Source organism: Etheostoma cragini, chromosome 16 (genome assembly GCF_013103735.1).
Source record: "Etheostoma cragini isolate CJK2018 chromosome 16, CSU_Ecrag_1.0, whole genome shotgun sequence".
NCBI classification, from domain to species: Eukaryota; Metazoa; Chordata; class Actinopteri; order Perciformes; family Percidae; genus Etheostoma; species Etheostoma cragini.
The window spans coordinates 23,532,073-23,546,894 of NC_048422.1; the positions used below are offsets into that span (position 1 = coordinate 23,532,073).

General features: G+C 42.8%; 1 protein-coding gene across 1 annotated transcript in view; it reads right to left on the minus strand.

Moving 5' to 3' along the window:
* The window catches only part of LOC117959726 (calcium/calmodulin-dependent protein kinase type II subunit beta), a 42,743-nt gene that overhangs the window by 4,847 nt on the left and 23,074 nt on the right, over nucleotides 1–14,822 (minus strand). The window contains exons 11-15 of the mRNA XM_034897005.1: nucleotides 14,688–14,771; nucleotides 10,866–10,908; nucleotides 10,256–10,327; nucleotides 8,913–8,950; nucleotides 831–896 (exon numbers count right to left, since the gene is read on the minus strand). Coding sequence (XP_034752896.1) covers nucleotides 831–896; nucleotides 8,913–8,950; nucleotides 10,256–10,327; nucleotides 10,866–10,908; nucleotides 14,688–14,771 — 303 coding nt within the window. The remainder of the gene's footprint in view (nucleotides 1–830; nucleotides 897–8,912; nucleotides 8,951–10,255; nucleotides 10,328–10,865; nucleotides 10,909–14,687; nucleotides 14,772–14,822) is intronic.

Here is a 14,822-nt window from a genome sequence, read left to right on the forward strand (position 1 = left end):
TACCCCCCTATGTTAAAATACAGGGGCATAAGTATACACCCCCCTATGTTAAAATACAGGGGCATAAGTATACACCCCAAAATACAGGGGCATAAGTATACACATAGTTGAGCAAATGCGCTTATTTACCACTAGTTACCACTAGTTACCACTTATTTACCACTAGTTACCACTAGTTACCACTTAGTTACCACCCTGGCTGATGGTCTCCTGGCTCTGACTCCACAATAAGATCTTTACATTTAACCCTTGTGTTGCCCTCCCGGGTTAAAAAACAGACAAAATATTGGACATTTTCATCCCTTTTACAGACTTTTATTTTAGTTTTCACTACCACCACCTTACTAGTTTTACTACTTTCTGGAATTCATGGTCAATAACCCTCATTTATATAGAGTTATACCTAATATTTGAGTTAAAAAAGCAGAAATTATGAATTATTTTGACTAATAGCTAAGATCAGAGGAACGTACAGATGAGTTTCATCAGGAATGAAAGTGATCAGTTGTGTTTGTAAAGAGCGTTGGAAGGAATCCAATCCATTTTTTGTAGTAATTTGGTTAAAAAGAAACCCATATTTCAGATATAGACATTTTTTTAAAGGGGGTCAGATTTGACCCGAGGACATCAGGAGGGTTAACTCTCCACAAGAATGGGAATACGTGCATTTCCCAAAAGTGTCGGACTATTTACTGAAAAGCTGATTCTACAAGGATGATCCATTGTGCAAAACAACACACACCTGTCTCTCTTTTACACACACACACACACCTACACACACTCTGCGTTTACAGACGGACAGACGGACGGGCGGACACGGGGCTGCATACCAGTGCAGCAGAGACGTGTCCTTTGGGACTGGTGACGGTGCTGTTTCTCGTGCTGTTGGTCTGCGGCTGTGCGGGGGAAACACAAAGCAGTGTGTGAGTGCTCGGCAACAAGGGTGAGCGGTGCCCTCTGCTGGTTGTGCAGCGGGCGGAGACTGTGTGAACAAAAAGTGGAGCACAGACACAAATAGCAGAAGAGTGCTCCAGAGACAAAAAACTAGTGAAAGAACGGAGAGTGCACTCAACCCAGCTGTAGTTTCTGCCTACAGTTTTAATTAGATGAAAAGGGTTTTCTGCCATTCATCATTTCTATCTGCAGGAGAAATCCAAATCAATCCCCGTCAGAGAGCTCCGATACTTTCTCATTTTTATTCCTTTCCCCTGGCTCGGGATGCTATTTGGCAGATGGCAAATAAAACCAATGACAGCTGTGCACCTCTGCAACATCTGTCAGATATAAGGAAGGAAGAGTCGCATCCATTTAGTCAAAGCACATGAGCACTTCCCACAGACGTTAGCGTCTCTTAGTGTATCCCTCCAACCAAACGACATGGCAAATGCCTCATTTAAGCAGAGGGAAAGACACACACAGTACGTATGAAAACAGGCCAAAAGACACACAAACAGCCAACAACATGCTGAATATACAGACACCTTGTTTCATAAGCACTAACATGATCAACAACCTTCTCTTCATCTATGACCAGCATGCACATGAACACACACATGCAGGCACGGCAAAGCGACTTCATGCTTAAACTTATTAACTGTGTATTTTTCTGCTCGTTATTTTCCTCACTAGGGTCGCTTGTAATTGATATCTGCGTTTGGCTGAAGACGATAAGAGACAGAAATTAAAGGAGCACGCCGCCGTTTGTTGAAATAGGGCTTATCACGGTCACCCCTCGCTGTAGATACGGGGGCCAGAGCATGCATTGTTTTGCGCCAGTAGTTAGCTTAGCGCAGTGAATGGGATCTTATGTTGCCGGTTCAACAAAAACAACAACAACAACAACAACATAATTACTAGACTACTTCCTTGGCAGATATGGATTTGGGACTATATTGGGTGGAACTACAGTCAAAGCACTGTCCCAAGGGCCAAGGAAACTGTCTAGTCTTAATCTGCATAGCTATATGTACTCTTAAACATGCTAACCGGCAACATAGGATTCCATGTGCTACGGACTAAAACACTGCAAGACAGAAAATGTGATGGGCCCACCCATCTACAGCTAGGGGGGTCCGTTATGAGCCCTATTTTAACAAACAGTGGCGTGCTCCTTTAAATTCTGGTCATTATAGAGTGAAGATGGAGAAGTGTAGGAGAGAGAAATGTGTTTAGAGAGGATGTAAGAAATGTGTACATGCTCATGTAACCCCCCCCCCCCCCCCTCGTTTGCACGAGTTTTGTTAAAGTGCAAAGAGGAATCGATTAGTTGTCGACTGTTAAAATAATTAAACAACTACAAGCTCAAAACTCCGGCTGATTTCTGAGGACTATGGTTACCTGGTCCTCAGGTCTCTGCAGGGTAAATCCAGACAGCTAGCTAGACTATCTGTCCAATCTGAGGACTATGGTTACCTGGTCCTCAGATCTCTGCAGGGTAAATCCAGACAGCTAGCTAGACCATCTGTCCAATCTGAGGACTATGGTTACCTGGTCCTCAGGTCTCTGCAGGGTAAATCCAGACAGCTAGCTAGACTATCTGTCCAATCTGAGGACTATGGTTACCTGGTCCTCAGGTCTCTGCAGGGGGAATCCAGACAGCTAGCTAGACTATCTGTCCAATCTGAGTTTTCGGTTGCCTTTAAGATAAGATAAGATAATTAAGATAATTTGTTTATTAGTCCCCAATGGGGAAATTACTGCACTACACTCTGTGTACACACTTTTTGTTAGTACTCACACACATCCCTGAAATACACACACATGCTCAGGGCCTATACATGCACTATACATGGAGAGATGTCAGAGTGAGTGGGCTGCCAGCTGAACCAGCGCCCTGAGCGGTCGGGGGGTACGGTGCCTTGCTCAAGAGCACCTGGCAGTGCCCAGGAGGTGAACTGGCATCTCTCCAGCCACCAATCCACGCTCCCAACTTTTTGGGTCCATACGGGGATTTGAACCAGTGACCCTCCGGTTCCCAACCCAACTCCCTATGGACTGAGCTACTGCCACCCCCCTTTGAATGTGTTTCACCACAACAAATTCCTTCCTGAGACTATTTTTCAGTGGCATCGCAGCTTTTCTCCGGGCCTTAGTGATGATTGCGATTGGTTTAAAGAAACGCCAACAAACCAGAGCACGTTTTCCTCCCGTCCCTGAACGCTGTGTGGAGTAGCCAGACCCTCCTCCAGCGCACTTTGGAGGAGGGTCTGGCAAAGCGAGACTACCACTGAAGTCTGTGGCATGACACTGGCGTTAAGGTCACCCGTTACCATCACTGCAAATCAAAGGGCAAACATCAGCCTGTCTATTTTAAAGCATTGGATTTCCCCTTTGAAGCTATTTGCTGTGATGCTTCTCCTGCCGGCAATCCAGCCAGAGGGATCAACAACAATTCAAAAAAGTCAAATTTAAAATCCATCGACTATGCAGCCTTCCACAGGACACACTGCAGCCCTGCATGTGAACTCTGCAAACCCCTATGTGATGTTACCGTCACATTGGGGTGGCTTTTGTGTGTTGAAATGTGTTAATTGCACAAGCAGCGTGATCATTCACGGCAGGAGGACAACCACTAACTGGGTTTAACTCATTCACTTCATCAGCTGCTTTGTAAAAGCCAGTCTTGAGTATTTGAATCATTAACCCTAAGAGTCAAATGTTCAACATATTGTGCTTTGTTTGATATTTTTCAACGATGAAGATAAAACACACTAGCTTTTATATAGATTGAAACAAGGCTGCAAAAAAACCTCATAAATAACCAGAAAAAAATAATGTGCCAATATCAGTGGGATGGTTGGTTCACCACTTTGGTCCAGACTGAAATATCTCAACAACTATTGGATGGATTTCCAAGGCATTTTGTACAGACATTCATGCTCCCCAGAGAGTGAATCCTACTGACTTCGATAAACCAGAGACCTCTTCTCTAGCACCACCAGCAAGTCCATGGATACAAGACAACGAATCCTTCTGACTGTTATTTTTGGCCTGGCGCCACCAGTTTCTGTTTTAATTTACTGTTTGTATTTAGCCTAACAACATAAGTAATTCGCTATTATATTATATGAGCCACGGGAGCCTCTGAGGAGGAAGTGAAGTGAAGTCTGCGTAGAAAGGTGGTCGTGTGGATGGATGGGCCAATCAAAAACAGGCAGTATCCACAGGAGGAGGACGTTTGAAACCAAAAGTCAACGTTTCCTTACACTTACACTTACTTTTCTTACATAAGTCATAGTCTTAAAGCTCCACTGTGTAATGTTTTCAGTTGATTCTTAGCAACAAAAAAAACTTTGTTCTTTCACAAATATGTGCTCATTCCTGTGTAATTCCCTCCATCAACTAATCAAAGTATGCTCGTATCCGTAGAATCTGCCATTCAGAGTCGTTCTGACTACATTCGAGCGACTCACTCGTATGTATTCTGCCATGTTGCGCCTCCTTTTTTAAAATACATCCGTCAAAGGGGGGCGTATGTCCACGTTTCACGCTTTTACACTCAGTGGCACCGTGACGAATACCAGGGGAAGATTACTCCGTCTGCCTGTTGCAGATGGAGGATCACGCTGATACTTTTCTAATATTCACTTGCATGAGTTTGGGGACCTCATAGCACTGATAACACGACACTGTGGGGTCCCTGAGGAGGTCCTTCAGCAGCAGACTGATACCCCCCCAACATGACACTGTGGGGTCCCTGAGGAGGTCCTTCAGCAGCAGACTGATACCCCCCCAACATGACACTGTGGGGTCCCCGGGCAGCTCCTTCAGCAGCAGACTTTCTATTACTTTTTCATTATTATTTATGGTCACAGGTGAACATAACTTATATTATGGTTCCCTGCTTTTGCATTATTACTTTAATTACATATTCAATTTAATTTTTACGCCACTTTTTTACACTGCAATGTTGTTTTTTTGTACTTTGGCAACTGCACTTTACTTTACAAAACCTTTATTTGACGCCCCTTTGCTTCAGTCTACCTTCTGCTCATTGGCTGTTGTTAGCCTGTTTGTTTGTGTGTTTACTTGTTTGTTTTTTGCTTTTATTGTAGAAAATGCTGCTGTAACAAGGGAATTTCCCCACTGTGGGATGAATAAAGTATTATCTAATCTAATCTAACACTCAAAGACGAAGTCGTACGTCTTGGAATAATACGGTCACTGTAGGAGTTAAAATGCGTTTGGAATGGGAGGGGCTAGAAAGTAATATTCAGTTGGTTGTCATATACAATTTCACAGTTAGATGGGGGAACTTCTTACACAATATAGCTTTAACTAACACTCACTACATGAGTTACGTAACAAATTTAAACCCAAGTGTCTCACAAGCAGCAACAATCTGCCCATCTGGACGAGATGGGAGGCTGAAGAGTGATTGACAGCAGAAACCCATACCACCCAGACTGAGGAAATCATGAGGATCAGCAATGTGCTGCACCATATGGGTTTCTATCTCACATGAGAGTTTTTGTTGAGACAGGGGAGACGATTTATATTCCTGCTAAATGAATACATTATCTTTGTCTAGCACAAAAGACTAAAATACATTTTTGTCAGTTTAAAAGGTCCCTTGACATGGTGCTCTTTGGATGCTTTTATATAGACCTTAGTGGTCCCTAATACTGGATCTGAAGTCTCTTTATATAGACCTTAGTGGTCCCTAATACTGTATCTGAAGTCTCTTTTATATAGACCTTAGTGGTCCCCTAATACTGTATCTGACGTCTCTTTTATATAGATCTTAGTGGTCCCTAATACTGTATCTGAAGTCTCTTTTATATAGACCTTAGTGGTCCCTAATACTGTATCTGAAGTCTCTTTTATATAGACCTTAATGGTTCCCTAATACTGTATCTGGAGTCTCTTTATATAGACCTTAGTGGTCCCTAATACTGTATCTGAAGTCTCTTTTATGTAGACCTTAGTGGTCCCTAATACTGTATCTGGAGTCTCTTTTATATAGACCTTAGTGGTCCCTAATACTGTATCTGAAGTGTCTTTATATAGACCTTAGTGGTCCCTAATACTGTATCTGAAGTCTCTTTATATAGACCTTAGTGGTCCCTAATGCTGTATCTGAAGTCTCTTTATATAGACCTTAGTGGTCCCCTAATACTGTATCTGAAGTCTCTTTATATAGACCTTAGTGGTCCCCTAATACTGTATCTGAAGTCTCTTTTATGTAGACCTTAGTGGTCCCTAATACTGTATCTGAAGTCTCTTTTATATAGACCTTAGTGGTCCCTAATACTGTATCTGAAGTCTCCTTTTTATAGACCTTAGTGGTCCCCTAATACTGTATCTGGAGTCTCTTTTACATAGTGTCAAAAGGGACGCCAATAGTCCCGACCAAATAAATAATAACAACAAAGGCCCCTGATCAAGCCTTACACCGTGTGTTCAGGGGTTCAGCAGCTAGCGGATCAAGGCGAGAGGCCTACGAATTGAGACAAAAATGAAATTGCGTATAACCGTCACTCGCCTCTTAAGATGATGAAGTCGTCCATCACAGTCCTTTTACAACAATTGATCTGAACTCTCTTTGATTGCCCTTAGCTTAAGCACTTGAATGCAGAGAAGAAAAGAGCATATTCGTCAGGAAATGACTGGAAAAGGAGATGAGTGTGTAACACAAAGAGCAAGATCGAGGAGAGCGGGTGGCTGTGCTAATGCAGGAATACTGAAATAGCTCCGGGGTTGTGTGCATTGTTGTGACGTCAGGGTGCAGCAAAGGAGAAAAAAAAAAAACTGTGATTATGTAATGATAGCTTAATCATCTAGTGGGAAATAATTTTGAGATTAGCATCGGGCCACCCGAGGACAGAGGGGAGGGGTCGAGAGAAGAGGAAGAGAGGAAGAAGCTGAAGGCGGGAAGAGGAGATGCAGGTTAATGAAAGAGTGTGTCAGAAAGACACAGGTCAGGAGAGACAGAGAGAGAGGAGGCAGAAGATGAGAGGCATCCGTCTTCTTCTTTTGTTTTATGTTGTGTGCAAAAGTTACTTGTCTCGTGCAAAAAGAAACATCCATATCGTCTGTGCATGAAGTATTATCTTGTGTGAACAAAATCCATACATTTACACACAAGTTATTAACACATTTAAACAAGATCTATGTCTTTTGCACATAACATCTTGCATAATCAAGATATCTTGTGCACAGAAAGTTTAAACCTTGTGTCAATAAGATCCATATCTTTTGCTCGCAGTTATAATCTTGTGTGAAAATATAGATCTACATCTTTCACAAGTTATCTTAATGTGTGGGACAGCAAAAGCACAAAATGTGCAAATGTTAGTATCTGGCATGCACACAAGTGTGTATACTTTGTACACAAGATACTCATTTGTGTGCACAAGACATACATGTTGTTGTTACAAGATGATAACTTGTGTACATAACATAATGTTTTGTCATTTTGCTGCTACAAGATTAAAAACAAATGCCGTTCTTAAGTGCTTTGGGAACTTTGTTAAAAGATCTGTCCATAACATTCTGAATCAGAGACAAATTTAACCAATTACCTACGCAGCGTATATTGGACTGCTCATCCACAGTTTACACCCAGACTTCACACTGAGTCATGCAACACATAACAACACAGCAGATACACCACACACACACACACGCACACACACACACACACACACACAGACACACACACACACACACACACACACACACAGACATACAGTGCATTAAACTCTGGAAACAGACACTTGAACCTGAGAGTGCAACAAATGACAAACACTTGCGGGACAGAACAGGAGAGCGGAGTTGACAGAGGTGCACCGATAACGTCAGTCGCTATAGATTCGGCGTCTGAGAGCTCTCTTCAGATGAAACAGTGCAGACACCAATACTTCAACGAGCTCTGATTTGGCACCGGGGAAATACTTTTGGGGAAAAATGTCCGCGGTGGAGGGGATGCAAAGTGCCAGCTGTGCCAAACGGAGGTGTCTGCAACACAGCTGGCATCTAAGCGGCCAGGTGGAGAGACGTTACCAGCCGCAAGTGAGAGGATACAACCTTTAAAATAATTAGGATTGTATTTGTAATGTGTATTATTTGTGTCTGTGCCCCTTTAAACAAGCTTCAAATAGCTCACCAGGGTGGCCCGTTTCACATATCTGCATCAAATCTTAGGATTTTACTTACTTAAAAAAAAAGTGTGAACGTCTCGTTGCATTTATTCCAGCTTGGTAACGACCAACGTTAAAAACTAGCTTTCCTTAAGTCTGATTTTGTATCGTATACATATCGTATACTTTCAGAACTTAAGTAACTTTGTGACCTTTGTGTGTCTTGTTTTGTTATTTTAGTCTCACTTATGTTACAGTTATTGTATTTGAAGGTTAAATGAGAGTTGGTACACATTATGTAAACAAAATGTAGATTATGTTGCATTTTTTTTATTTATTATTGGACATGAGTATTAGAACTTGTTTTCTTCAGTATTGTTTGACTATTGTTGTTCTGTGAAGTTTTAACGTTTGTTATTATAATTGCAATGTGGTACTTGGTTGAGCTGAAGTACACAGGATAATCTACAGTATTCTGGTTCTTCAGCAAGTTTGTGTATTAGTCCACGATTGCTATCATAACTTACCTTAAAAAAACACATTACTTGACAATCACAAGACAAATTAATGAAATTAAGTCCAAAAATACAGCAGGAAATGACAAGCACAGGATGCTCACGCTGTATTGCGATATCTTCAAATAATATCAAAGTGAACGCTGGAGCATTTCAGCAAAGTCAAATCACCTCAAACGTGTGTATCTGCTTGTGATCGATGTGTTTCAGGTTTAATGAAAGTAGTTCTGAGCTGGAAGGGCAGCCGAGGATGTGAAGAGGAAACGAGGCGAATGAAAACGAGGGAAGAGGGAAGAGACGAGACGAGCTAGCTTACCTTGACATCAGCCTTCTTGTTGAGGAGACTCTTGGCTGCTGCAGAGAGGCAGAAGGACACACCCTCAGATGGAAGAGTACACATCATAACACCTTCAGATGACCACAGCTCTCTGAACCCGCTCACACCGATGCATGCATGCATGGGCTATACAAACTCGCCTCTAAATGAACATGCAGACCACAAAACAGAGTGACAATGCTCGTCTCTCCACATGTCCTCCCTGTCTCCCCCCTTAAGGGAAATATATTAAAAAAGATCACACACTCTGGACGGAATTTATCCCTGCTGCTAGAAAAAAAGAAAAGAAAACCCTCCCTCCTTCCTGCAAAAAGACATAAAACCCCAATGAACTCTCACACACACACACACACACACACACACACACACACACACACACACACACACACACACACACACACACACACACACACACACATTAAAATATCTCAATCCAACTGGCACCTACTAACCCTGATGCATTGCCCAAAGCATTAGATAAGCACAGGGCATCATGTGGAGAAAAAAAGTCAAACTAATTCTCCATATAATCCGAATACACTCACACACACACACACACACACACACACACACACTTTCACACACACACACACACACAGATGCACGCACAGCTACAGATCGAGGGGGAGATTAGGAGTGAAAGCATGCTGGGAAGCGGAACAGAGATGCAGGTATGTGATAATGGGTTTGTTAATCTGGAGAGTCGGCTGGATTAGTCGGAGCTCCGACAGAGTTCATTGATGGGCAGGAAACACACAACGCCTCAGCGTAGCAGGACATGAGGACAGAGAGACACGTGCAGAAGCCACAAGGTGCATGACAGCTGGTCAGACCTGATCAACATGGAAGATACTTTTAATTTTTTTTTTTGTGTGCGACTCACAGTTGAAGCGCATCCCTTTCTCCATGCACATCCGACATCTAAGCCACTACACACACACACACACACACATGCACGCACACATACACACCAAACTGCATGCAATTTGTCTCCTAATTCCCCAGAGGGCTTGTGACTGTATTGCACAACAGAGAAGCCTTGACCCATGCCAAGCAAAGATATCTGGACTGTAATGCTCTCGGCCCCCGGATGAGAGATAAGGCTGCTTACCTTGGCAAACAGTCACGAAGCATTAGAGAGCGGGAAAAAAATGACAGATTTAGGGAAGAGAGATTAAAAACAAGCTGAGGGAGAGCGGGAGACTGTGATGACTCCGGGGGGGATTTCCATTTAATCACGTCCGCCACAAGTTCAATGGGAGTAAAAGGATGGGGAGTTTTAAGAGAGGAGGGGTCAGAACGAAGAGCTGAGATGAGTTTACCTTGCTCCACGATGCCAGCGGGGGTTCCAGCCACGGCGCTGACGGACGCCGGCGCGGTGGTCTGCCGACCCACTGGAACACAGAGAGAGAGAGAGAGAGAGAGAGAGAGAGAGAGAGAGAGAGAGAGAGAGGGGGGAGGCATGGTGACATGGTGAGTGGAATTACAGAAACACCATGTTGTGATATGAAGAGACACAGTGGGTAATTCCTAGGTCTCAGGGTTAGGGAACGAGAATAGTCGGCATGACCCCAATAACAAAACCTGTTTGAGAGTATGTGTGTGTGTGTGCGTGTGTGTGTGTGTGGGGGGTCTTCCCTTGTTTAACTATATCCGTGGGGTCCAAAAACCAGGAGTCCAGTGTACTTGGCTGATGATTTAGATGATTTAGTTATACCGTGTGAGATAACGGCCCAAAATCCAACCAAATATCTCTGCCATGTTTCCTGCTTCCTCCAACACTGCCGCCCGTGAACCTGCTGTGTGTGTGTGTGTGTGTGTGTGTGTGTGCGCGTGTGTGTGTGTGTGTTATGTGTGAAGAGATGGCAAAAGACAGATGGCATGTCATCCTGTCCTCCTCCCCGCTGCGTTCCCTCGACTCTTTCCACTCACCAGAGAAGTTCCTGGAGACGAGCATGGTGGTCAAGATGGCCCCCTGAGGAGGAAGAGGACGAGACGAAGGGTGAAAAAGAGCGTCTTGAAGACATGCGGCCCTCTACGTTAACATGATGGCCCTTTAACAGGTTTCACTGAAGCTGCCAGACTCATTTACTGTAACTTGGAGAGTCCAAAATGGACCAGACATCCCGGAGCGGCTTAAACCTGTGACACTTTGAACTTCTGATCAAAAGGGTGTTGAATATTCCAAGCACAAAGAGACAAGCATGGATGTCTTTTGAATATAGTATTACTACTGAGTCTTTGAAGGGAGGGGGGGCATCGGTGGATGGAGGATAAGTATGGATGTGCAAGCACACATATGTGTGTTTATATTTGACAGTATGTAATGGGTGTAAGGGTGCTGCTTATATTTGAGGGTAACAGTGTGTACAGTGTGTACAGTGTGTACAGTATGTAATGGGTGTGAGGATGCTGCTTATATTTGAGGGTAACAGTGTGTACAGTGTGTACAGTGTGTACAGTGTGTAACGGGTGTACAGTGTGTACAGTGTGTACAGTGTGTAACGGGTGTGAGGATGCTGCTTATATTTGAGGGTAACAGTGTGTACAGTGTGTAACAGTGTGTACAGTGTGTACAGTGTGTACAGTGTGTAACGGGTGTGAGGATGCTGCTTATATTTGAGGGTAACAGTGTGTACAGTGTGTACAGTGTGTAACAGTGTGTACAGTGTGTACAGTGTGTACAGTGTGTAACGGGTGTGAGGATAATGCGCGGGTTCTTTTTCTGCTGCCTTTTATTTAATTTTCATTATAATTTGGATAAAACTGATCAGGAAGGCTGGCTCTGTGATTGGCTGCAAACAGGGCACTTTTGAAGCGGTGGAGGAGAGGAGGTCACTGATCAAACTGTTATCTATCATGGATAACCCCGGCCCCCCCTCTCCTGGGGGGGTCGGGGGGGGGGGGGGGGTTTAGCTTAGCTTCTCTAAGAGGCGCTACAGGAAATCCTTCCTACCACAGGCAATTAAACTCTTTAACACCTCAGCACTGGGTGCGATAAGACTCTGAGAGACCCACAATACTGCACTGCCATATTTTAAATATTTCTTCTTGTATTTCATCCTATTATTATTTCATATATACTGTATGAATCATAGTATCCTAGTATTTCATTTATAGTTTGGTTCTGTGCTGTGTGACTGATATTTGTCTGGCTGCTGTAACACCACAATTTCCCTTTTTTAGGATCAATATCTATCTATCTATCTATCTATCTATCTATCTATCTATCTATCTATCTATCTATTTTTTTTCTTCTATTTTTTGTATTACCAAATCTTACATTTGTATAGGAATATATATCTGTGTGGAATTGCGTTACAAAAATTAATAAAAAATGTAATTAATAAAAATATATGATGGCAATTTAACACGTTGGTTATGTTCATATCTATATATGTATATATATATATGTGTATATTTAATCTTATGGGTCTGATCTAAAACATTTCTGTATCATTTCTGCGTGCCGCCATATCAACATAAAGGCTGCAGCAGCGTGAGGTAAAACACGCCGATAGAAAGATAAATGTGTGTTGTATTATCTCAATCGTCATCTCTCACGCACAAACTACCATGAAACACTGTGAAATAGACCTTTTTTTTTCATTCTTGAGGAGCCTTAAAAATGCCATTTCCCCCCCGTGGTGTGTGTTTGCACAACGACAGACAATTTGACACGTTTTCATCTAGATGTTGAACCGACGTGTGTGTTGCTTTTCTGTCCTTATTTTCTTCTACAAGTCTTAAAACAAGACGGCCGTCTCGATCAGTTTTGCATATTCTCCACTTATTTGTTCATTGACTGATGATTCGTGCACACTGACTCCACTCTCAATTAAAATGCTTAACCCTCATGTTGTCTTCGGGTCAAATTGGCCCTATTTTTTATTTTTCCTTCTTCTTTTATATCCAAAATAAAGGAAGTCGAAATACGGGCGAAAAATGATGGAAAAAGCAGCAAAAATCAATGCAAAAAAAAAAAAAAAAATACACAAACTTCATTAAAAAAACGATGTGAGAAGGGGAAAAACTTTTTCATGGTCAAAGGGAAGACAACATAAGGCTTAAACCAGAACATGAGCTAATGGAAATGAATCGAGTCCCAACTGAACGGCCAGTCATTTTAACAGTGATGCAGTGTCTAGTTAAATGGAACAAGCTGTCTCTAATAACACTAAATGATTACATTGATATGTAAATGTATCAGTGGAGCATCACCCGCTCCCACAGTGGTCTTTAAGGCTTCAAAATAAGTTTAAAAATCCTTCAGTGATGCAGCTTGAGAGACAGAAATCACTGCTCTCCCTCGCTGGGATCCCATGTAGAACTCGCAGTCCTAATAAACTTAACACTGGCATGACTCTTTTTCATTATGTCCTTAATTAGGTTTTACACTAGAGAACAATCACAACGTGGCAAGATCTCTCGCTTTGGCGGGGGTGTCAGAAGTATTCCCATTCAGTACTCAGGTAGAAGTATAGATACTAGGGTTTAAAAAGACTTCTTGAGCTTTTTACTCGAGTAAAAGTATAAAAGTACTGGTTTCAAAAAACTTAAAGTATAAAAGTAAAAAGGATGTAAAGGGGGAAAAATGCCATTGAGAACAAAAGCTCATGCCACGCCACGGGGGCCTATGGGGGCCTATGGGGGCCTATTGGGGCCAATGGGGGCCTATGGGGGCCTATTGGGGCCTATGGGGGCCTATGGGGGCCTATGGGGGCCTATTGGGGCCTATGAGGGCCTATGGGGGCCTATTGGGGCCTATGGGGGCCTATGGTGCCCTACCCCCTAACCCTCCAAAATCCTATTCTAAAAGCCATAGTGACTCTGATGTTACATTAAAATATTAATGTTGAAAGATTTGTGATGCACCTGTTTCAGGTATTATAGTATTGTAATGGTGCAAACAGTCAGCCTTTAGAGGCATGTTATCAACAGCCTTTATTGGAAGGTAATGTACATCCAACCATTGTTTTTTGTGTTGTTGTTTTCTTTAAATGATGAGCACCCAGAATGATTACAAGCCGAACTGAAATAGGATCTACTAGGCTATTTTTAAAATGTAAGGAGTAGAAAATACAGATAATTGTATGAAAATGTAAGGAGAAGCAGTAAAAAGTCTGCTGCAAAATAATTACTCCAGTAAAGTAACCAAAATTTACTAAGTAAATAAGTAAGTAAGTATTTGTACTTTAAAAACCTTAACACCTCGGCTCTTTGGGCCAATTAGCATTGGGCTCTTTTGTAAATGTTGTATATTATAATATATATATATATATACTTTATTTCAATGCTTTACATGTTCAAATAAACTACTACTATAGCAACGACTCTTTGACCTAACTTCTGATTCCAGGCTTTTGGTAGCTATATATACAGTATGTATGCATATATATGTATATATAAATAAAGGTACTTTATCGTTCCATACACATACATTCGTCCGGGGACCAACTCCAGATCCAGGACCCTGACTGGAGAACCTATACACGTTTTTTGATGGTTTGGGTGGGGGGGGGGGGGGGGGGGGGGGGGGGGGGGGGGGGGGGGGGGGGGGGGGGGGGGGGGGGGGGGGGGTTAACCCACTCAAACATGGGAAGAACATACAAACTGCAGAGATGCCTGGACCGGATTCAAACCCAGAACCTTCTAGCTGCGAGGCCAACCATTGGGCCACCGCGCCGCCCACAATGTGTTGCGTCTAAGTGTGAATGCGTTGTTTCTTTTTTGAGAGACGGAGCGTGTTCACACCTTGAGTTTCCTCCTGGCGTTGAACTTCTTCAGGCACTCGACGGTCTCCTGTCTGTGCATCATAGAGGCCACGGTGGAGCGTTGCTGTGGAGGGACAGAGAGAGAGAGAGAGAGAGAGAGAGGGAGAGAGAGAGA